Source organism: Lissotriton helveticus, chromosome 2_1 (genome assembly GCF_964261635.1).
Source record: "Lissotriton helveticus chromosome 2_1, aLisHel1.1, whole genome shotgun sequence".
Lineage (NCBI taxonomy): Eukaryota > Metazoa > Chordata > Amphibia > Caudata > Salamandridae > Lissotriton > Lissotriton helveticus.
This window is the reverse complement of record NC_136059.1, coordinates 1,127,602,848-1,127,626,217: the sequence shown is the minus strand read 5'-3', so window position 1 is coordinate 1,127,626,217 and position 23,370 is coordinate 1,127,602,848. Positions and strand designations below refer to the sequence as shown.

The window sequence follows — 23,370 nt, the reverse complement described above, 5'->3', positions numbered from 1 at the left end:
ATTGCCTTTGTGTAGTGGGGAAAAGGCAACAAATAGGCGCTTTATTTTTCTTAACCGCATGCGTGCGGCAGCTTTTTTCACGCTGCGCGGCTTTTTTTAAAAAGCCGCGTTACATGACGAGCTTAGCTCGTCAGTGTGCGAGCGGCGCAACTGATGACGAGCTGAGCTAGTCATCAGCGCCGAACTGGTTAATTCTTTCATTCTTTCTACATAATATAGTATAGCTCTTCTAATGTCAGGTGTGTGTAGATCTTGCTCTGCTACATGATCAGGTTGAGGAAAGAACACAAGTTAATCAACTGATTCATTGATATGAAAGGCAGAAACTACTTTAGGGAGAAATGTAGGATTGGCTCAACTTTGTGAAGTTGAAAGAACGGCTCTTGTATACTTAATGCCTAAAGCTCAGCAACTCTCCACACTGAGGTAATTGCTATGAGGAAAGCAACCTTCCAAGAGAGGAATTGTATCTGACAATTGTGCATAGTTTCAAAAGGTGGACAAATTAGACTTGTAAGGACTTTAATTTCCACTCTGGTGCAGGGGGAACTCTTAGTGGTATCAAACAAGTTACTTACCTTTGGTAAGAAAAAAAGTTACTTACCTGTAACTTTGGTTCCCCAGTATTGGTACTTTCATAGATTCCCATGCTTTGTATCATTCCCCCGTCGTCGGAATGGGAGCCTCGGTAATGGATAAATACCATAGCAGTCAGTACAAAAGTGAAAGACAGGCCTAGGCCTCATCTCATTTTGTAACCTACCCGCCTCTTTTTGTAAAAGAGACCTAAAAATTGCAACAACCAATCAGAGTAGCCTCACCCCATAGAACCCTCCTCAGAGCCTCAGATTTTCGTAGCCGGTGTGTAAAAGTAATTACATTTGCTGAAGGCTGAGCTTTCCCAGGGGAGGTGGGTGGGCGCATGGGAATCTATGAAAGTACCAATACTGGGGAACCACAGTTACAGGTAAGTAACTTGTTTTCTTGCCCCAGTATTGGACTTTTATAGATTCCCATGCTTTGTATCAGAGTAGCTAGCAGTAATCTGCAAATGCACATTTTGTTACATGCATATCAGCATAACACACTATAAGTATTATCATAATTGGCCAAAAAACTTCATAACAATAAACAAGTAATATTATCAAATACAAAATGTGCAATAAAGGAAGGAGGGATAGAAGGGAAAGCTCACCGCTCACTGGAATAAATTCCTCAGGACTGCTTCTCCGACTGCTGTATCATTCCTTGTGGAAGAATCCAAACAGTAGTGTTTCGTGAATGAATGGGCACTGCTCCATGTAGCAGCCCTACAAATGTCCTTGATAGGAACACCTGAGAACAGAGCCGTAGATGATGACACTGATCTCGTAGAATGAGCTTTGATCCGTCCCCTCAGCGGTTTTCCCGCTGCTTGATGACAGAAATGAATTGTGCTGGCAATCTAACGTGATATCCCCTGCTTTGACAGGGGCAACCCTTTCGTTGGAGCGCTAAAAGCGACAAAAAGTTGCGAAGTCTTCCTGAATTCTTTCGGAAGTTGAAGATAAAACTTCAGGCATCTTTGGACATCCAAAGTGTGGAGAGATTTCTCCGCCAGATATGAAGGTCGAGGAAAGAAAGTCTTTAGTACTATGGGCTCATTTAGGTGAAAATCGGAAGGAACCTTTGGGATAAATTTCGGATTTGTCCGTAAGATCAAAGATTCTTTCTTGAACTGTAAGAAAGGCTCAACAATTGTGAGAGCTTGAAGTTCTCCAACTCTCCTGGCTGATGTTATCGCCAGAAGAAAAGCAATCTTCCAGGACAGAACCTTCATGTCCACTCTATGTATTGGTTCAAAAGGAGCCCTCATGAGATGGGCAAGGACCAGGTTCAGTTGCCAAATTGAAGGAGGAGGTCTCACCGGAGGGAAAGCCCTGAATAGACCCTTCAGGAATTGCTTGATCACCCTCGCGGACCAAAGAGAAGGGCCAGAGGTTGTTCGTCTGACCCTCGATCGCTGCCAGATGCACCTTGATGGAAGAGTGTTGAAGACCTGATTTGGCCAAAGACAATATGTACGGTAAGATTTTATGAAGAGACGAAGTAAAAGGATGAAGATTTTCTTTTTGGCACCATGTACAAAAACGCTTCCATTTTGCTCGATAGGTCCTGTTTGTACTAGGAGCCCGAGCTTGAGCTAAAATGTCCTTGCAATATTGAGGGATATCTAAAGCATTGAATTCTTGGTGTTCAGGAGCCAAGCTGTCCATTGCAGAGAGCTCGGGTCCGGGTGCATTACTTGGCCCTGGGACATCGTCAGCAGGGTAGGAATTGGACGCAGGAGAATTTGCTGATCCTGAGATAGTAGCTCTATGAACCAAAATTGGAGGGGCCAAGCTGGGGCTATTAAAATCATGGTGCAGAGTTCTGTCTTGAGTTTCCTCAGTATCCTTGGTATCAAAGGAATCGGTGGAAAGGCGTAAAGTAATGCGCCTGACCAGGCTATCGAAAGGGCATTCCCCAGCGACCCTCGATGGTGATACCTGCTTGCGTAGAATTGGTATTTCTTGTTCTGTGGAGTCGTGAACAGGTCTATAAAAGGAGCGCCCCAACGAGAGAATATTCTGTTGAGAGTTCTCTGATCCAATTCCCATTCGTGGGAGACTGACCGTAGGCGGCTCAATGAATCCGCCTCCACATTGAGAGAACCTGGTAGATGTTCTGCTGAGAGAGATATCTGGTGACGAATAACCCATTCCCAGATCTCCTGTGCCTCTTTTGAAAGGAGTTTGGATTTTGTTCCGCCCTCCTTGTTCACATAATGCATGGCCGTCGTGTTGTCTGTCCGCACCAGGACTGTAGAATTTCGAATTTTTGGAAGGAAAGCTTGTAGAGCTAAACAAATTGCTCTCAGTTCTAGTAGGTTGATGTGAGAGGTGCGAAGTTCTGGAGACCAGTGATCGCTCACTTGAAGATCCTGTAATACAGCTCCCCAGCCTTCTAGAGAAGCGTCTCTGGTCAGGACTAACGGAGAGGGAGGAACCGTGAAGGGGAGACCTTCCTCGATATTGCTTGTTACAGTCCACCACCTGATCGCCTTCTTCATGACACGAGTAATCTTTATCTTGTCTTCGAAAGACCCTCTGCTTGATGCCATTGCAAGTCTTGTTGTTCCTGCAGGGGACGCATGTGATGCCTGCAGTGCAGAATCAATGCAATGCAAGATGACATCGATCCTAGAAGGGATTTGTACTGACTGACTGAAAGAGTTTGTTTCTTCGAAAACGGTTGGCAGAAAGAATCAGTCTGTTGTGTCTCTCCTCTGAAGGGAAAGCTTTGCAAAGAGTTTTATCCAGAATGGCACCCAGAAATCTTGCTGACCTGGACGGAAGAAGGACAGACTTGCTTCTGTTTAGGCCTAGACCCAGATGACTGAAAAGTTGAATACATTCCTCGACTGCTTTTGAGGCTGCTTGAGAGGTTGGAGCTTTTATCAGCCAGTCGTCCAATTAGGGAAACACCTGCAGAGACTGCCTCACGAGAAAAGCTGCCACTGGTGCCAAAACCTTTGTAAATATCCGCGGTGCAGATCTTAGTCCGAAAGGTAGGACTTTGAACTGGAAGTGGCTCTTGGCTACTGAAAAGCGAAGATACCTCCAGTGGGCCGGATGAATGGGAACATGAAAATAAGCATCCTCTAGATCTAGAGTTGCCATATAATCGCCAGGATTTAGGAGACGCAATATACCCTGGAGAGAAACCATCCGAAAAGAGAGTTTTATGAGATAGGCGTTGAGCTCCCTCAGGTCTAGAATTGGGCGCCACTTTTCTTCCGTCTTGGGAACCAGGAAAAACCTGGAATAGAATCCTTTGCCTCGTTGGGTCTGAGGAACCAATTCTATCGCCCCTTTGATGAGCAGCTGTTGAACTTCGAGACGTAGAAGATTTAGATGTTTCGATTCCGTGGCGTGAGGAGCTCTGGATGGTGGAAATTCTTGAAACTCTAGTGTGTGGCCAAATTGTACGATGTTGAGGACCCACCGATTCGATGTAATAATTTTCCAGTTGTGAAGGTATTCTGATATCCTGCCCCCCACGGATGTTACTAGAGGGGGAGGAACAGTAGACAGAGCCATGTCGCCGCTATTGTCGTTTAGGCGCATCTCTCCCCCAACGTCCCTGTCGTCCTCTTGGTGGTTGGCGAGAGAAAGATGTCGATTGACCTTGGCGCTGTGCGTATTGGGGCTTGTATGACTGAGAGGACTGTGAGTAAGAAGAGTAGCGCTGTTGATTGCCCCCTCTGTACAATGAAAAACCTCACCCTTTCGCACCCCTGAAAGGAACCTTGCGGTAATGCAATGTCCCCAAAGACCTTGCCGTGTCCTCCTTGATGTCTTGAAGGGCATCATCTATATGCTTTCCAAAAAGCATTCCTCCGTCATAAGGTAAGTCCAAGATCTTATTTTGGACTTCCTGGCGAAACCAGGTTGCCCGAAGCCAGCCCCGACGCCTTAAAACTGCTGATCCCGCAAGAGCTCGGAAAGCGGTGGTTGCTATATCCATAGCACAATCTATCACCTCCGAAGATGAACGTTCTCCTTCCTCCAGAATCTTCTTGGCCTCTTCCTTTGCACCATCCGGAAGTTGGTCAACAAACAGGGATAAATTGCACCACATTTGGCGATCATATCTACCCAGGATTTCAAGAGCATTAGCAGCTCGGACTAGAAGGCTGGCCATGGAGGAGAACCTTTTTCCCACATTGTCCAAGCGTCTCCCCTCTTTGTCTGGCGGTGTCGTAAGAGGCGCTGATAGATTTTTGGACTTTCTTTGCACTGCCTGGGAAATAACTAAGTCCGGCTTTGGTTGACCAGTCAGGCAAGTGGGACTATTTTCTGGAGCCTTATATTTTTTCTCCAGCGGGGAACAACTATCGGTATTGAACGGATGGATTTCCTGGAATGTTCCTTGAAGTCATAAAGGAAACAGTCCGTCTGTACTGTAGTAATAGGAAGACCAAACCTCTTGGACGCCCTCTCCATAAGGTTATGGAAACCTCCAATGACTGCTGGAGGGGAGGTAGCAGGATGCGGCAATGGTGAGGCCGGATCTTGAATTACATACTCATCCCAATCTTTATCCGGGTCTGGGTTTTGTTCTACCTGATGATAGTCATCAGTTGAGTCATCATCATCATCCTGAATAGGAATAACCTCCCAATGACTTTCTTTTGGATCTAGCTCCGAAGCTCGAGAAACTTGTGGTGTCACTGTAACTGGAGGAATAGCAGGAATGGAAGGAGGAGGCAGCTGTGCTTGCTGGTCCGAAGCTTGAGACAGAAACCTTCTTTTGTAATCCTGTAGCATGTTGACTCTTCTGCACAGGATGGTGATTTCGCCGATATTATACGAAAGCAGCGGCTGTTTGGGGGCACTTTGAATGGTTGTGCATTTTGTTTCATTTGCTGCGCTCCAAGTTTAAATGCACAATCGCCATCACCCGCACCTTGCAAAACATAATTAGAGCTCATGCTATGGCGGGCGGCCGCATCCACACCGCAGCAATCGGAGGGTGCAGGCAGCAAAGTCAACTGACCTTCCTGTACTTTAAATGGTGCAGGGCACAGTGGCATATACGGCAAAAAAGGGGAAATATAATTAATGAAGGGAGCCAGGAAAGCGCTTCCTCATCCAGTCCTTCGGCCTGGAGGCTCCAGAGAAGATTTTTTTTTTTACAGTACATTGCTCGAGCAGGTTTAGCCGCACCTTCCTGATCACCGTGTCTAGCCGTAATTAGAGGAATTATGCATTAATAGCTGCACGTGGACAGATTTGCTTCTGTCCCGAGCAGGAATCACCCAGGGTCTGTGGCAGCTTCAGGCGTCCTTTCTCCCTCCATGGACGCCTGCACAGGGGCTCTGGATCGACAAGGCCTCCTGGTGCGATTAGCATACAGAGGAAGTCTATAAAATGTCAATACAAATGCCTGGGGTAGTGGAAGTAACATCATGCACGCTTTGATCCCAAATGATGCTACATGGCTAACCCTTTTTAGGTCAAGCTGGTGTAAGCAGTGCGAAGCCCTTATTGTTATCCACTTGCTGGGAATCTGGGACAGGGGATGGGCACGCACAGGGCCATCGGCGATTTCAGCATGTGTGCGCGCACGTACAGCCACGCGCCATGCACATCTCCTGTCCCAGCTCCAGAGCAAGTCAGCCACACACACACACACACAGAGCTTCGCACACACACACGCAATGCCCCCGCCCCCTCCCCCCACCCACTCACCGGGCTCTTTCCTCGCTGGCTGCTACAGGCTCCGTCACTCTGCCGCATCACCTGGCACACGCGGGGCTTCCCTCACTCATGGGAGCCCCGCACTTCAACCTTTCTCCCACATTGTACAAGCGTCTCCCCTCTTTGTCTGGCGGTGTTGTAAGAGGCGCTGATGGTTATTTGGACTTTCTTTGCGCTGCCTGGGAAATAACCGAGTCCGGCTTCGGTTGACCAGTCAGGCAAGCGGGACTATTTTCTGGAGCCTTATATTTTTTCTCCAGACGGGGAAGAACAGGAATGACCGTAGCTGGATTCTGCATCACCTAAGTACCTTCCGACCACACATGTTCAACTATCGGTATTGAACGGATGGATTTTCTGCAAGGCTCCTTGAAGTTGTAGAGGAAACAGTCTGTCTGTACTGTAGTAATAGGAAGACCAAACCTCTTGGACTCCTTCTCCATAAGGTTATGGAAACCTCCAATGTCTGCTGGAGGGGAGGTAGCAGGATCCGGCAATGGTGAGGCCGGATCTTGAATAACATACTCATCCCAATCTTTATCCGGCTCTGGGTTTTGTTCTACCTGATGATCGTCATCAGTTGAGTCATCATCATCCTGAATAGGAATAACCTCCCGATGGCTTTCGTTTGGATCTGGCTCCGAAGCTGGAGAAACCTGAGGTGTCACTGTAACTGGAGGAGTAGCAGGAATGGAAGGAGGAGGAGGCTGCGCTTGCTGGTCCGAAGCTTAAGGCGGAAACCTTCCTTTGTAATCCTGTAGCATCATCTGAAAGTCTGTTATGAGAGAGGAAGGCATTGCCACCATGTCTTGTTGTTGTTGAGGCCTCTCTTGCTGAACAAAATGGCGTTCCTCCGTATAGTAGTCATCAGAGTCTGAATCCTGATACTTCACTTGAAGTTGCTAGTGGTTTCTCTTGATCCTTTCTGCATCTCTGCAGAAAGGAAGCTGACAAGGGAGGACGTCGTGCTGGATCTATCTGATCACTATTTGGAACAATTTTTAAAAAAAATTCCAACAGAGTGGGCTCTGATTGAATTAGACAAAGATCAAGAGAAACCACTAGAGGAATATAAAATTAAGGTCCACATGCAGAAAACTTGGACATCTGTAACAAAAAGACGTCCCCCTTACCCCGAAGAACAGAAATTAATTTTTAATGAGAACTACATCGCCTACTCACACCATACAGAAAAGAAGCAAGCAAATCCTTCTTGTAAGGCATTGAAAGACGAAAAAACATACCTGGATATCCAAATACCTTGCCAGGAAGGAAATAACCCTAGCTTGCTCTATTTTTGTATTTGCCGAGTTTTTAATTAATTAAACTATTGGAGATTCCATCCATAGCCAATAGATGTACTTGTAAAGAACAAAGTCCTGAAGAAGGTGCAAGATTGTGTATGTCACCGAAACGCCGCGTCGACAATTTGTTTGTTCTTCATTAACTGTAAAGTGATCAAAAAGGAAAATATTTTTTGTAATAAATCCTGTTTTTGTATGATTTTAATGAAAATGTTTTTACAATTGTGATTACTGAATTAGAAATTATGTACATTATGACCTCAGTAGTATACTGATATTTTAATAAAAAAAATTTAATAAACACTTGAATTTTAAGCTTATGAGTGTTAACGTGCTCTTACTAAAGAACTGTTTCAAAGAAATCTGTACATTTGGTAACTCTAGCATTGACTCTACTTATGGTTGCTGGGGAGGGCGCAAGAAACTATAAGGACCCATTAGGATTATCATCCTTGATAAAATGTGTAAAAGGGAAATTTACTGTAACCCATCCCTTTTCCGGTAGAAGGGTAACTCCCTCTTGTTTTTGGTTTGACGTTGAAGATGTAAGCACCATCGTCGACGAGAAGGGAACAGGTACCTTAAACGTCGACGAAGATATCACTGCAGCCGCCGTCGACAGAGCTGTAACAGAACCCAAGTGAAATTTGGATGTCGACGTACCAGATTTTCCTTCCTGAGGGACAGTAGCAGGTTTTTTGAATACCTTCTCCTTTTCAGATGGTGGAGAAGCAATAGAAGGGGTTTTCTGTACCTTCTTTGATGACTGTGTCTCCTTAGTCCTTCCCAGCCTCTCCTTTACACCTCGGTGAGGAGATTGTCCTCTCAGACCTATCAGAGGTCACTTGCAGGGCCTTAACAGGGGGCTCAGAAGATTTTGAAGGGGAGAACCTACCCCTTTTCATGGATCTCCTGGAGGACGCAGCTGAGGAAGAATCCTCATTGTAGAATCTGTTTATCTTATTCCATTCGAGTTTACTCTCACTGTTGTTGCCATGCCTCGATTTTCTGTCAATGGTTCATAAAGTGACTTTCACCATTTTTTATTCTGCTGAATGCTATTGACCTGATTGTTTATTGCACTTTTTTTTATGTTCTCGGGGAGGCCAATTTCTCAATGGCCGGCCTCTCAGTTGAGCCGAACAGTCACCCTGTCCTTTATTCAAGTTGGGATCTTTCTGACATAGATGACATAGAACCTCAGCTGAGATGGTGTTCCCCTCCCAGCTTGTTTTACATAGCCAACAGAAAACCAAGAGCTTCTGTGGAGGCATTGGGAGGTTTGTACATAATAACACAATTCCATGGTATGCATGCTATGTCAATAAATGTTATTTTATAATTAGGGGTTCGAGGGAAGTACTAGCACTGCTTCGCTTTTGATTTGAAGTTGTGGATATTTACAATTTTATTTGAAACACATTTTAAGTGAAAAGTCATGTCTGTTATATGAGACTTAAATTGGGTCTGAAATGCTAATCTAAAGCTGTTTTTTATTGTAATTTTGGAATTTTTCGGTAATGAACCATATATAGCAGAATGCATTGCATGAAAAAGAAAGGATAAAAGGACAATATTAATAGCAGGAGAAAATGGCTTCTCACATATGTGATCAAGACTGCAAAGTCCAAACGTTTGTTTCTCTGTAATAAATTACATTAAAAGAAGTTAAAACCCTTCCTGCAGTGCTGCCTTTGTGATGTGCATTTGATACTTGAGGGGTTATCCTAAGATGAAGGCACTGGCAGAAAGAGCTGTGGGTACTGCGCCGTAACACCACCTGTTAAGAGATACACACACACACACAACACTCTCTCTCTCCAGATTTCTTCAAAAGCGATTTCCCTCCAGAAGAACAGCAGCACAAGGTGTCCGCCACTCTAAATCACCACTTACAAGGCATTATATAGTATTAAAAAATAGATGTTTATTAGTTTATTTTGTAGCACCATACATGAGGGGAAGCCAACGCGTTTCGGCAAACGCCTTTAACCGGACCGATCCATAGACTTCACATACTACCTCTTATGCAGTCCTTTTACTTATTTAGAAAACTAGACCGCTAATATCATTCTCTATTCAGTCATTCTACCTCCGCCATTACCTTTTTCCAGTCAGTTATATTCCGTTTGATATTTAGCTTTTTTCAAGCGTTTTCAGTTAGTAATCCTCAAAAATATTAAAATGTCGTCTTTCCTACTCACCTGTACCTAAACATGCATACAATCGGGGGATACAGTAAATAACCAAATTACAATTAGAACAGTTCTTTTATAATTGTCAAATTTTTGTTTGTTTTGCATTTTCCCTTTTTCTTCAAAGTGCCGAGTGCTGAAGGCAAGATTCCTAAAGTTTCCTAGTGGAATACATTTTCAGAGATTAACAGCATCCTCTATCTAATCTGTATTCATGTTCACATATTAAAGTGCAATTCTTAATACCATCAATCCAGTGTACCTACTAAATATAAATATGATAGTTTTCAATGCAAGATTAATTATACAGTGTAAAATAGATGTTAAAACAATCTTTTCATCGATTTATAACATCATCAAATTTCATATACATGTAGAGAGCAGAAATTAAAGGTCCTCCTATAGAGGATGTGGCTTGTGGCTTAATGACCAGAGCTGCCGACTTTGGAGCTGAGGCCTCTTCGCCTAAAAAAAAAAAAAATTGCATCCTGGGGGATGAGGTCCCCTGGGCCTATGAAGGCTCATGGAGGGAGGGCCCACCTCATATTTGTTTTACTGGTTTGGTCCCGGGGAATGGGATCCCCATAGCCTTATAGCGTTCAGGAAGGGGAACTGCACACTCCTCCCCTTAGATTTCGGCTCCCGTGCCCAAGAAGGCTTGGCAGGGAGGGAGGGAGGGACACGTGACTCTCCTCTCATTTATTTTTTGTTCTATTTTGCCCCAGGCGATGTGGCCCACGGCTCCTATAAAGGCTCGGGAGGGGCGCTGCACACCCTCCTCCCCTGTTTAATTGTATTTGACACTGGAGATTGGATCCCCGAGACCAATTTAGTGTCGGGTAGGGGGACGCATTCCCCAATGCTTTAATATATATGTTTTGGGGCCCCAAGGTCCAAAAGATCAACCCTCTGCCAAAAGCTCTGTGGGGTTGGCAGCCTGATGTGGTTTTGGCCACAGGGTTTGCAGACAGAGAAACTCTCATGACAAATACACCACATAGTATTTAAAAGTATATATTAAGCACAGTGTACACTGTATGCTGAACTTGTCCAAAGAGAGACTATTTACCTAATCCAACCAAGGTCTGAATGTGCTAAAGATCATACTAACTACAGTGAAAACTTCAGACACCCATCTTCTGGACAAAGCAAGCACATGCACATAGTTTAATACCTGGTATACACAGACTTCTATTTTACGTAGAAATTGTCACGCTGACACAATTGTGTCTGATAACTAGAGGGTGCTTACGAAACTTAGCGTGTTGTATGTAGAATCTTTGCCCTGTGGCAGACTTTTTCTGCAGAGCCTAAAAACTTGTTTGGAACATAATTGACGCAAGTTATCAACTGTCACCTGCACAGAGGGCTACTATTCAATGCAAATATTTATAACATCTTCAATACCTTAGCACACATATGATGCATTAGTAGCACGTGTTTTGTAAACAATGACACCCCTTAGCTGGACCTGACTGTACAAACGTGTAGAAAAATAGGTAGGAAAGTAATATGGTTGCTCACTACTATGTAAACTATAAAACAAACTAGCACATTCATTGGATCATGTCATCGTCATTTGGGATGTCATCAGTGATTTCATAAATGATATCATAGGTCATATCATGAGTGTCATATGCAAGGTTATAAGCAGTGCATGGCAGAGGGCAAGATATAGTTAGCGCTGCTAACTAATTAGTGAATTAGTGTTTTTTTGTTTGCTTATTTTTTAAGGCCAAAACATTAATGTTGTGACTGACCAATTCATGTAACTAGAACGTTACTTCAACCTTTGTTTTTTTCAGCAAATATAGATATGTATTTATTCTCCATCCCCCAGTAGCAGTTGTGCGGTTAGGGAAACACAGAATTCCTGCCAGCCAATAAGGTCAGACAGAGAACTGCTCCTGCTGCGGGGGCCACGGTCCTCTCCCCCACAGCCTCAAACGTGGCTAAATAATTTTGAAAATATTCTAGGGCTGGCTCCTATGCTGGGCAAAAATAAAAACGGAATGTGTACCTGGTTGAACTGGTACACCCACAAACAAAAAATTGAAAAATAAGAAATAAATGGTCAGCCGGACCCACTCAGAGCTCCTGGCAAAAAGTGCCCATAATGCTTCTTTTAAATGTTGTGTGTGTGTGTGTGTGGGGGGGGGGGGGGCTTATGCAGGGAGTGCTACAGCCCACACAGATACTTAAAAAAAATACCTGATCTTTGCAGGGGTCTCTTATGACTCCCAGGAAAAGTGTTTTTTTTTTTAATTGCTTCTCATATAACAATACTCATGACATGTTTCAGGGGCACACGTTATAGTTACTTTAGGGTAGGATATATAGTTATTTCACATAACTATAACTTCAATGGTTTTTGTTGTTTAAAACTGTATATTTTAACTAACATTTTCACCCAAATATAACCCCCCCCCCATTAACTTTGTTTTTTTCTGCGAATATACATATCTATCTGTATAATTTATTTATATATATATATATATGTGTGTGTGTATATCTATATCTATATTTATATATATTTATAGATGTATATTAGTGAGCTAATTTGAAACTACACATGCTCCTTTTTCAGTCATTTGCCCAACAAGAATGGTATTAAAATCCATCCAGTAGATGTCACAGTAGGTCTCAAAACCAAATCAAACAATGGTACATTCTTGAATGCCTATTGTACTACGGTCCAGGACTGGGTAAAGAACTATTCCTTGCTGTACTCTATATAGCCCCTTTAAGCCAAATGCATTTTTTGGAGAGCCTTTCTTTTTCATAATCTCCTACACTGCCAGATCCACCTGATGTGCACCTTAAACACCACTGTCCTCCTAGAGTGAAAATGGGACTCAAGATAGTTTCAGTTAGTTGTCAAGCAATCCGCTCCCTAGAATTAATTGAATGTATGCCTGTACAATGCTTGATGCCACTGTTCCATGTTGCGTAATAGCTAAGGTGCAGCCACCATTCTAGGTTCAGTCTCCATTAGTGTTTAATTTGAGCTTGTTTTATCTGTACAATCAATCAGTAATCTTATAAAGTGTGGCTACTCACCTGTGCGGGTTAGAAGGTGCGGAGTGTGGGGTGGGGGGGTTAGAGATGTCAGACATGTCAGACAGCCAGGTCTTGAGGTCCTTCCTGAATTGTGGCAGTGATGGCGATTTACTGAAGTGCAGAGGCAGGGAGTTTCAGCTCTTCGCAACAAGGCAGGGGAAGGATCTTCCTCCAGCCGTGGTCTTGCAGATCCATGGGATGCCGGCCCGTGCCAGTTGGGCGGAGCGGAGATGTCTGGTGGGAGTGTAGAAGGAGAGGCAGTGATTGAGGTATGCAGGTCCACAGTTGAAGGGCTTTGTTGGCATGTGTGAGAAACCTGAAGGTGATTCTTTTGTTGATGGGTAGCCAGTGATTGATTTTCAGGTGTCTGGTTATGCGGTTGTGGCATGGGATGTTCGGAATGAGTCTGGCAGAGGTGTTATGGACGGTCTACAATTTTTGGGGGAGTTTGACTGGTGCCAGCTTAGAGTGCATTGTCGTAGTCGAGTCTGCTGGTGACAAGTGCATGGGTGACCGTTTTCTTGGAATCATTGAGGATCTACTTGAAGATCTTACAAAGGAGGTGGAGCGTGTGGAAGCAGGATGACGAAAAGGCGTTTCAAAATCTCAACTATCTGAAATTATCCTTTATTTGGAAACATTTCTAATAGAACTCCCAATGTCATTGAGGACTTAATGGTCAACAACCAGGCACACCCCTCCACCTCAATTGGTGCCTTGCTAATTTTCTCCCAGGCCACCCCTACCTTTTTAGGTCTCAGCCTGCGATGGCTGCGTTGCGCAGTCCCGCTGGCGAGATTTAATGAGATAGAGGCAAACATCACTAGCTAGGTTAAGCCCCGCCCCTCTTCTCCATTGGCTGGCCTCCTAAATGGTGGCCAGCCATTGGAGAAGAGGTCCTAGTGACGTTCTTCTTTCTATCTAAGCCCCGTCCTTTTCAGATTGGGTTCCTTGCCTCACTGCTGAAGTAAAAGGTTTCTGATCTTCTTTATGGGTCCAGATGGCCCCATAAAGAAGATAAGGAACCTTTTACCCCAGAAGGAAGTCCGGGCGCCCAGTCTGCAAGGGACGGGGCTTAGACACGTTAGGCTGTGTCATGGTGAGCCCGTACCTATAGTTCCATGGTGTGATCCTGTTATACTCCGCTTATTTCTCCTAGAATGGCGTCCCATGGAGTAAACCCGCCCATCTATTTATTTCAGTCCATTAAAGACTCTTTCCTTCACAGGACTGTTTAGCCTTCACAGTCAGCAAAAAGATGACTGAGCAATTTCAGACATTTCATTCCTTAGGAAATTCAGGTAACAATATTGTGAATTTAGGCTTATTTGATTTGGGAGTCTAAATCGTCTCTCTCCTATGCTTTGCAGGTGTGCAGGAGTACTGCAAAACGTATAGGGCTTCTAGGATCCCTATTGTTACATTGTCATTCATTTGTTGAAAAGCATGTTTCAGTTTAGCTTATGGTTTCTCGGTTTGCATCCTGGCACTGTGGACAGCTTTCATTCTCTAAGGATATCATTTTTTTCTTTAAACATTTTTTTTTGGTTTTCCAGTCGACATGAGTAAACAACTCGCAGATATTAATAGGATTATGCGTGAGCCCCTCCATGCATAAGGAAGCAGTTAACCATACTGCCCCCAGCAGTTCCAACTGCAATTGCCCAGGAGTCCCGCTAGTGAAACAGGAAAGTAGTATTCATCATAGTCCCGGTCTGTCTTCTACGTCTCTGTCCCTTTTTATATGGCAACATAATATATCCATTATGATTTTCTCTAAGGATATGATTACATTTACTTATATACATTTTGACTTCTTTGAGGAGCTATTTAAAACGTGTCAATTGTTTTTACTTCAGCTGTTCTATTTCAATTCAGCCTGTCAGCAAAAAGGTCACAAATGCCTTGTTTGCCTTCTCTACTCTATCGCTAATTTTGGTCCATGCAGAACAGCTCTACAACTTCAAGACTGATGCTTTGAAACAAGATTGTTGGCATTGCTATTTTTGTGTGCAAAGAGAACTGGACCATTCGTATCCATAAACCAGGACAATGGCGGGCCAATGATTATCTGTATGTAATATAACTATTAAAGTTTTTTTTCAGTATTGTGCTTTTTTGTTTTATTATTTGCCTTCATAGATGAAAGATACAAAGTGCTATACACGACATAAGCCTTCACCTTGGGAGACTGTAGATGGGATACCTGTGCAAGGAAATTTTGCAATACTGTTTTATATTTATTTTTGATATATTTATATGAATTTACAGCAAGAAAACCAAAAGGCAATACAAAGCTTCTCAGGCTTTACAGTTCCTATTTCATAGTATCCAGGAGCACTATACTATTGGCTGAAGTTTACATTAAGGTATAAGGAGGGCAGCAGATTTACTGTATTGACATATTCACAGTTGTTGCATGTGGAAAAAAGTTTGTTTCAAATAGGCTTTTATGAGCTTCTATTGAACCTTCAGAATGTGTTATCTATTTTCAGGTTTTTTAAAAACCAGAGACCGAGCTTACACAAAGTTTTACTCGCAGTTGACAAAAACCCAGATTTTTAGCCGCTTCATTGAAGAGTGCAGTTTTGTCAGCGATAAAGATACCAGCCTGGCCTTTTTTGATGACTGCATGGAAAAGGTAATTAAAGCAAGTCTAGTCAGTAAGTATTGCAATGTTTTTGTGATTTTTCTTTGGATTATTATATTATACTTGCCTTGTTTACCAGTAGGGAATGGGATCAAAACATGGCAAGAGGCCTGTTCAGAGTGTCATGTCTTACACATGTTTGGTTCAAGATTCATTATATGTTGTGCTTGCCTATCTGTATGCTTGGTACCAAATTGTTGCTCCGTCATGCTAACTTACTATTCTATCCTTTGGTCTATTGAGAACCCTCAGGAAGCTGCTGTGCTGGCTGCCAAGTCCCACCAGAGAGTGGTTGTACAAACATTGGTACTATCCCGGCTAGACTATGGAAATTCCCTATATTTGTGTTGCCCTAAATCCGTTATTATGACACTCCAAGTGATCCAAAATGCGGCTGCCCTTATTCTTCTGTAAATACAAAATCATCAGAGTGCTCGGCCTGCACTAGCAATGCTATATTGGCTGCTGATACAAAAAATTACTCATCTTAAAGCGTTTTGCCTGGCCCATCATGCTTTGCATAGGAAGGGACCACAAATGTTACAACACTTTATTTATCCCTACTGTCCCACTAGAGATTTAAGATCTGGGAACTTAAATTTGCTTGTCATCTCAAGGATGAAGAAAGCCAGGGAGGGGGGGGGCTGCTTGCATACCTAGTCTCCAAATTATGGAAATCCTTTCCATCAGATCTTAGGCAGAATGACAATGTACTCAGTTTCAGGAAACAGCTTAAAACATACTTGTTTGTGGAAACATTATATCTTAGAATTCTGGCTTGCCACTCAGCACTGGGAAGCCTGTCGGGTATGGTATCAAAGGGAGGAGTAAAGAGGGCAATTACTACTTCAACATAAGTAGAAGGTCCAGCTACAGCGTGCCCCAAAGAGATATGTATATGCAAAGATTGCCGTGCTGTTCCTAAGAAAGAGAGAAGGCTAATACAGTCTGTGATGCGAATGGTAGTGGGGGGGTGACTCGAGGTTAACCCTGGGGATCAATTTTGTTGGATTTAATGCCCTCACACACCCTTTCAGGTGTCATGCTTCATCATTTGGGCCTGCTCCTCGTTGGGTCGGCGGTGCAATACCCAACGGGCAACCCCTCATAGAGGGGCTCTTTAGCGGAGATCTTTTTTCAACAGCCGTATAGATGAAGTGCGGGTATGGGGCCAGAATAGAGGGTAGACGTTGAGTAGTGAGTTAAAATAAAGCTAGGGGTACCGGGAACGATTTATTCATAAGGTCCGCTGCTTTAATTAAAAACGGCTTTCTAGAGGAGAGTGCTGGAATATTATGATTCCAGAGATCCTCCAGATCTTATTATTGTCTGGTCAACATGTTTCTCGCTGGCGTTATTTTAACAAGCGATTCTTCAGGACCTAAGTGACTATTTAACAAAAGTCTAAATGTGAAAAAACTGTCTACTCTAATTCCCTGATGTGTGTACACTAGTTGGGGTACTACAACAATTAGGGATGAAGGGAGAACATTCCTATATTACCCTTCTTCTATGAGAACTGTGTTAAGCTGTCCATACCTGTTAGGGAGAGAGGAAGAGCATATCACAATTCGCTTATTAACATTTGCATGGGTGACTGTATTCCTTCTGTGGGTTGCATGCCAGTCTTAAATTCAACAGGCGTGTCACTGCACCATAACACAAGTGTACATGCACTCTCAAAGGTGGGAACTCGGTGAGAGTGGTGTAAGTGGAACATTAAAACTTATTTACAAAGAAACAATAAAATCGTATGATTAGCAGCAAATTATCCAAACTCACCTAAATTATGTAACAGTCGGATAACAACAGTATCCAGCGGGTAAAGCTTCAGGTTAGATCTTCCACCGCATGGCTATGTATAGGGAGAGATCTTAGTGCCTATTAAACAGTATGCAGTGACTGGTCTACTTGCATCTTATGTGGGAAATATAGTGTATGTGCCAAAGTCCGGTATTTTCTGCCAATGCGGGACTCATACGTCATATATGGTAGCACTTAATGTCGGGTAGCCATGCTTTGAACTGTATTGAATTTCCTGAAAGGCATAACTTAAAAACTAGTCACAGAAATTTTGTTCACAGCATAGGGTTACTTTTTGGCAGCAAAGAATGTTATCCTGCACACACAATGTCCTCCATTCTTTTGAACACACCCACCAGGTCTTCCTATACCCACTTGTCAATTTATTGATTGAATTAAAAAAATTTCTTTGCCTTGAGGTCAAATTGTCAAGCAAGCAGTCTTTTTTTAATGATTGCAGTAACTCGTTAGCGCGCTGCCCTGTCCTGATAGTGTGCTATTCAGTAATTTGTTGCACGGAAGTATGGAGGCCACCCTGTTGTCAGGAAATCATTCATTGTTTTAATAGTGCCCCTTGACAAGTGGTACACTGGCTCCAAGCAATTCCTTCGCACCAACTTGGAGAGGTTTTGTGGATCACAAACCAATTGGTACCATTCTGCTGGATAAACCACTGGAGGATACATTGTGCTGTGTTGTAAACATGCCACAGATTGGGATGCTTATGAGGCATACATCTGCCAGTTTTGATGAGGTGTCTGCTCAGTCTAACCTTTTCAGAGCTCCCTCTTCTCTGGTACCCTGTCAGGCAAAATTGAGTGGGACAGTCTTGGAGTTAACTCTGTTAGTTCAGTTTAGGGATCTGATAGCACAGCTTCTGCAAGTGCTGTCTTTTACGAGAAGATATTCTATGATAAAATATTATTTCTTCAAATTTGCGTGTAATGCAACAGTTTGATTAACTAAGAAAAGAGGTGTCCTTTTCTTGGTTTGCTATGTTTCAGATGACTGCATTTACCTCCCTCGTAGGGTTTTTTTTGATCAACTTTATTGGATTTATAACAGGAAAAATTCATTGGTTGCAGTTCAATAATCATTGGAAGGAACATGTCAGGAGTGATTGCCGACAAGGAGAGGGGCGGTCCATCAGGGTATAGCACAGCAGTCCATACACTAATTATAGTGATACCTGGACTAAAAGGAAGACAGATCATCATGGTGGCATCATATTAAACCATTTACCCCACACTTTGCTGAATAAGTCAGGACATCCCCGGGCTTCAAATAGGGCTTCCTCCTGGATCCCACACCAGTCCACTCCCCTCCTCCTTCTCTGCACAGTAGCTCCCTTGACCTGGGACCAGTGCGCTGCTATGTCTCTCTTGGCCGCTGCCACAGATGTCCCCAAAAGGCACTTGTCCATCCTAGAGCCATCCAAGCCATCAAACAACCCCAGCAGCTTACGCATTGGATCATGGGGAACCTCCCACACCAGGGCCTGCGTAAGCTCAAGCTCCACCTCCCTCCAAAACCGCGCCAGCGCCGGACAGCACCATACCATGTGATAAAAATCAGCAGGGGCAAAGGCACATTGTGCGCATGCTGGAGAGGGCTTCAACCTGGCCTGAAATAGACTTGCCGGGGTGAGGTATGCCGCATGAAGGTAATACAGTTGGAGCAGGTGCAACTTGGAGAATGTGGTCAGGGTTTTGGGCGCCATGAGGGCATCCCTCCAATCCACCTCCTCTAGGGGACCCAGCCAACCCTCCCACCGAGCCCTGAGCCGATCTAGAGAAGCGGGACCATTATTTACCAGTGACAGGTATATGCAGCACACTCCCTCTCTACCCAGGTTCCCCATCATCACCTGAGCCTCCAGCGGGCTGAACTCTGGAAGGGAGACAGGCGGTGAGACATGCGTCTAGAGGGCGTGTCTAAGTTGCAGGTATCTATAGAGTTGGGAGTGAGCAAGGGCGTGGCGTTGCTGCAGGTCTGCAAAGAATGAATGAATGAATGAATGAATATAGTCTTGTTAAGCACAGACTCAGCCCAAGGGCATCAAGGCGCTGGTGCGGAGAAAGGGACGGAAACACAGAGAAAAAAAAGCTGAGGAAGGAGAATCAAGGAAAGAGCCATGTTTTGAAGGCCTTGCGAAATAAAAGAAGAGGGGCCTGGCCAGAGATCTCTAGAGGGAGAGAGCTCCACAGTTTGGGCGGAGCCGTGGAAAAGGCTCTACCCCCCCCCATCTGGCCCTCTGCCAGGGACCATGAGTAGATTTTTGTGGGCGGATTGAAGGGGTCTACTAGGGGCGTAATGCTGGACAAGTGACTTGATGATTTCTGCACCAGCATCGTAGAATGCTTCATGGGTCAAATATAGGATTTTAAAGGTGATCCTGCGATCCATCGGAAGCCAATGGAGGCTCCTAAGCGCGACCTTAGCAGAACTGTATCTCGGAAGATTCAGTACTAATCTTGCTGCCGCATTCTGTGCCAACTGGAGCCGGTGGATTAGGCCCTTGTTAATGCCCATATAAAGGGCATTACAATATTCCAGTCTAGAGGACACTAATGCCATAGTGGCCTGTTTACGTGCATCGGGGGATAAATAGTGGGAGATCAAAGGAGCGGATGTGGTCCTCCACCCAAACATCTCCGAGCACTGAGACCTCCCGCATCCAGGATCCATGCCAAAGTGGCATCTGTCGAGTGAGTTTCCGGTCCCACCTGACGTGCTGTAGGGCCGTGCGCCAGGCCAGAAACACCATCCTGGTGACCGGGGGCATAGCCTGTGGCATTGGACTACCGTATAAAAGTGCCTGGACCTGCGTGAACTCCGACATACTGAGTTCCACGCGATAGGCAGGGTCGGACCAGCCGCCCGCATACCAATCGTGGATGATGATGAGTTACGTGGACAGGTAGTAGAGGTGGAGATTGGTCACCCCCATACCCCCGTTAAAGGGGGGAATACGACAGTGTGCCAGGGATAAGCGTGGTCTCCCGCCTCCCCAGAGAAACCGGGTGAGGGGGCCGTCAAGCTCACGAAACCAACTACTCGGAAGGTGGATCGTAATGTTCTGCAATATGTAAAGGAAATGGGGGAGGACCATCATTTTGAAGAGCGCACTTCTGCCCAGGGGCTTTAGGGGGAGGGTCTGCCATCTCTTGAGATCCGCCTTCATCCTGACGACCAAAGGCGTAACATTCAAGGCCCACTCAAGCTCCGGTAGAAGAGCTACCCAGACGCTAAGGTATTTGACCGAATGTCTCCTAAGGGGGATATCCGACTGCCAGTCATAGCACTCTCTGGAGGGATGCAGTTGGACCAGAGTGGACTTCGCCACGTTAAGGCGAAGCCCAGAGACCCGCTCGAAATAGGAAAGGACCTTCAGGCACCTGGGGCCAGAGCTTTCCGGGTCCGCCAAATATAGCAGTACGTCGTCTGCATATAGTGCTATCTTGTCCACTTGGCTTGAGTCCCAGGCCCAACCCCGAATAAGTGGGTCCTGCCGGATCAGCGCCGCCAGGGGCTCCATCGCTTACGCGAACAAGAGTGGTGAGAGGGGGCACCCCTGACGCGTGCCCCTCCAGATCAGTAAGGCCTCAGAGAGCTCTCCGTTAATGAGTATACAGGCTCTGGGATTAGTGTAGAGAACTTTAATTAGATGGCGGAACGAGGGACCGAAACCCATCCTGTCCAGCACATCATGCAGGTAATCCCAATTCAGCGTATCAAAGGCCTTCTCGAAGTCTATAAAAAGCAGTGCTAGGTACGGGGCTAGCCGATCACAGTGGGCCAGAGGCAAGTGGAGACGACGAATGCAGTGGCGAGTGCCCCTAGCCGGCATGAACCCGCACTGGTTGGGGTTGACCAGGTCTTGCAGGAGGGGTCGGAGTCTCTGAGCCAAGACCGTGGCGAAGAGCTTGATCTCCTATTGATCAGTGAGATCGGGCGGTAGTCCGCACAGCTCAAGGAGGGCGGCCGCGTCTTCGGAATAACCACTATCGTGGCCACATCTGACTCAGGTGGGAATGTTCCAGTCTCCACCACATGACAGAAGAGGTCCAGCAAATGGGGGGCCAAGATATCCCGAAAGGCCGCATAGTACTTCTGAGGGTACCCATCGGGACCAGGCGTTTTACCGGGGTGTAAGAGCGAGATGGCGTCCTGGATTTCCTCCAGGGTGAAGGGGCGGTCCAGAGCTTCTGCAGTCTCCTGAGACAAGGCAATCGGGTGCCAGTCCCGTCCAGCAGATCAGCCAGAGGAGCGCCCGGGGGACGATCAGTGTAGAGGTGCGCATAGAAGGTAGCAAAAGTTTGCGTGATGGCCACGGACGTCACTTGGAGGACTCCAGTGTTGGAAAGGACCTCGGGAATAATACGGTTGACTTTGGGATAGGACACAAGGTTGTGGAGGAGCTTACCGTTCTTATCCCTCCACCCATAAATGCGAGCAACCGACGAGTGCCAGAGCATCTTGGCTGACTCCAGCGAGATCCGGCGGATCTCCTCGCAAACTGCTGCCAGTTGCCAGGAAGAATCCCCCGATCGCCAGGGAGTTGAGCAGCCTATAGCTGCGTGCCCGGGATTCCAGCTGTGTAAGCTGGGCTGTCTGCTCCGATCGCTTTGCGTGGACCAACCCTCTGGCCACTCCTCGGACAACGGCCTCCCACAGCGTCCCTGGCGAGGGAACCAAGCCCGCATTGGTGGAAAAATAGTGACGGAGCTCCTGACCAAGCGATTCCACTAACTCCGAGTCCTGCAAGAACCAGGCGTTCAGCCGCCAAATCGCTCACGGACCCGTCGGAGGAAACCCTAGCCGGAGGGAGATGGGAGAGTGGTCCGAGATCCCCCTGGGCAGGATCGCGGCACCAGAAACCAGCTGGCAGTCTGTGGCCGGCATCAGAAGGTCAATGCGGGAGTGAGTATGGTGGGCTGCCAACGTGTGGATGTATTGATCCCCACTGGGGTTCCAAACCTGCCACACGTCGCAGAGACCCAGGGCCGAGGACCAGCTAGAAAGGATCTTAGCGGAGGTGACACGGGCCTCGGACGGGGTCCCCTCCAGAACGGCGTTGAAAACTCCCCCAACCACCGTAAGTGCCTGCAGGAGGGCAGAGATCACTTGTGTAAGATGACGAAGTGTCGGAGGCAGGAGTGCAGGGGGAATGTAAAGGCTTTGGAGGCTCAAGGGGCTTCCTTCTATGGTGCCCGAGACTACCACATAGCGGCCCTGCACATCTGTCTCGGCGGTAGCCACGGTAAAGGGAAGGCCTTTCCTAAGTAAAATAGCCACCCCCTGGGAGCCCCGTGTAAAGCCGGAGTGCCAGACCCTGTCGGAGCCGTAGCGGGCTAGGAAGTTGCATTGTGTACCTAGGAGGTGCGTTTCTTGGAGGAAGAGAATGTCCGGTGTGTGGCGGTGAGCACCGCGGAGGACACCCGTACGCTTGATGCGGTCTAAGAGGCCATTAACATTCTAGGAAAGGATGTGGATAGATCTAGTGAGTGTGCGTCATCTGAGGAAATGGAATGGGGAGGGACGGATATCTACGTGGGACCACGCCCAGCCGGAGGAGGGTACCCACCCAGATGCAGGCTCAGAAAAGGGGCCATGGAAATTGGTGATCTGCTAGTCAACTGTGAAAGCCAAGGGAGAAGGAAGCACGACTGCCGAACGCCGCCCCCGATGGCGGCCCGTAGGCGGCCAAAAATAACAAACTGGTGGAGGATGTGATCTGCGTGTCAGCTGTGGACCTACCTGCGAGACATAGCTACCAAGAAGAACTGCAACCAGTGGCCCGTAGGTGGCTAAACAAAACAAATTGTCGAGGAACAACGGTTCCCCGTCCCACCCAACTCCCCCCACCCTACACTTCTGAAGTGGAAGCATCTGTCGCCCCAAAACCCCAATAACTAACTACCCCACCAAGAGGTGATGCGCTACTCTAAAACGATTAGCAACAGTCAACCAGGAGCATGGCTGTGGAGGACCCCCCTCCATGTATACGGATGCATGCCCACATTAACAAAACATGGAATGGATAGCAAAAAGTCACACAATGGTACAGGTTC

General features: G+C 45.9%; 1 protein-coding gene across 1 annotated transcript in view; it reads left to right on the top strand.

The window, feature by feature from the left end:
* Positions 1-23,370, top strand: part of DENND4C (DENN domain containing 4C) — a 1,285,018-nt gene that overhangs the window by 494,036 nt on the left and 767,612 nt on the right. Inside the window, exon 14 of the mRNA XM_078675962.1 lies at positions 15,339-15,484. Coding sequence (XP_078532088.1) covers positions 15,339-15,484 — 146 coding nt within the window. The remainder of the gene's footprint in view (positions 1-15,338; positions 15,485-23,370) is intronic.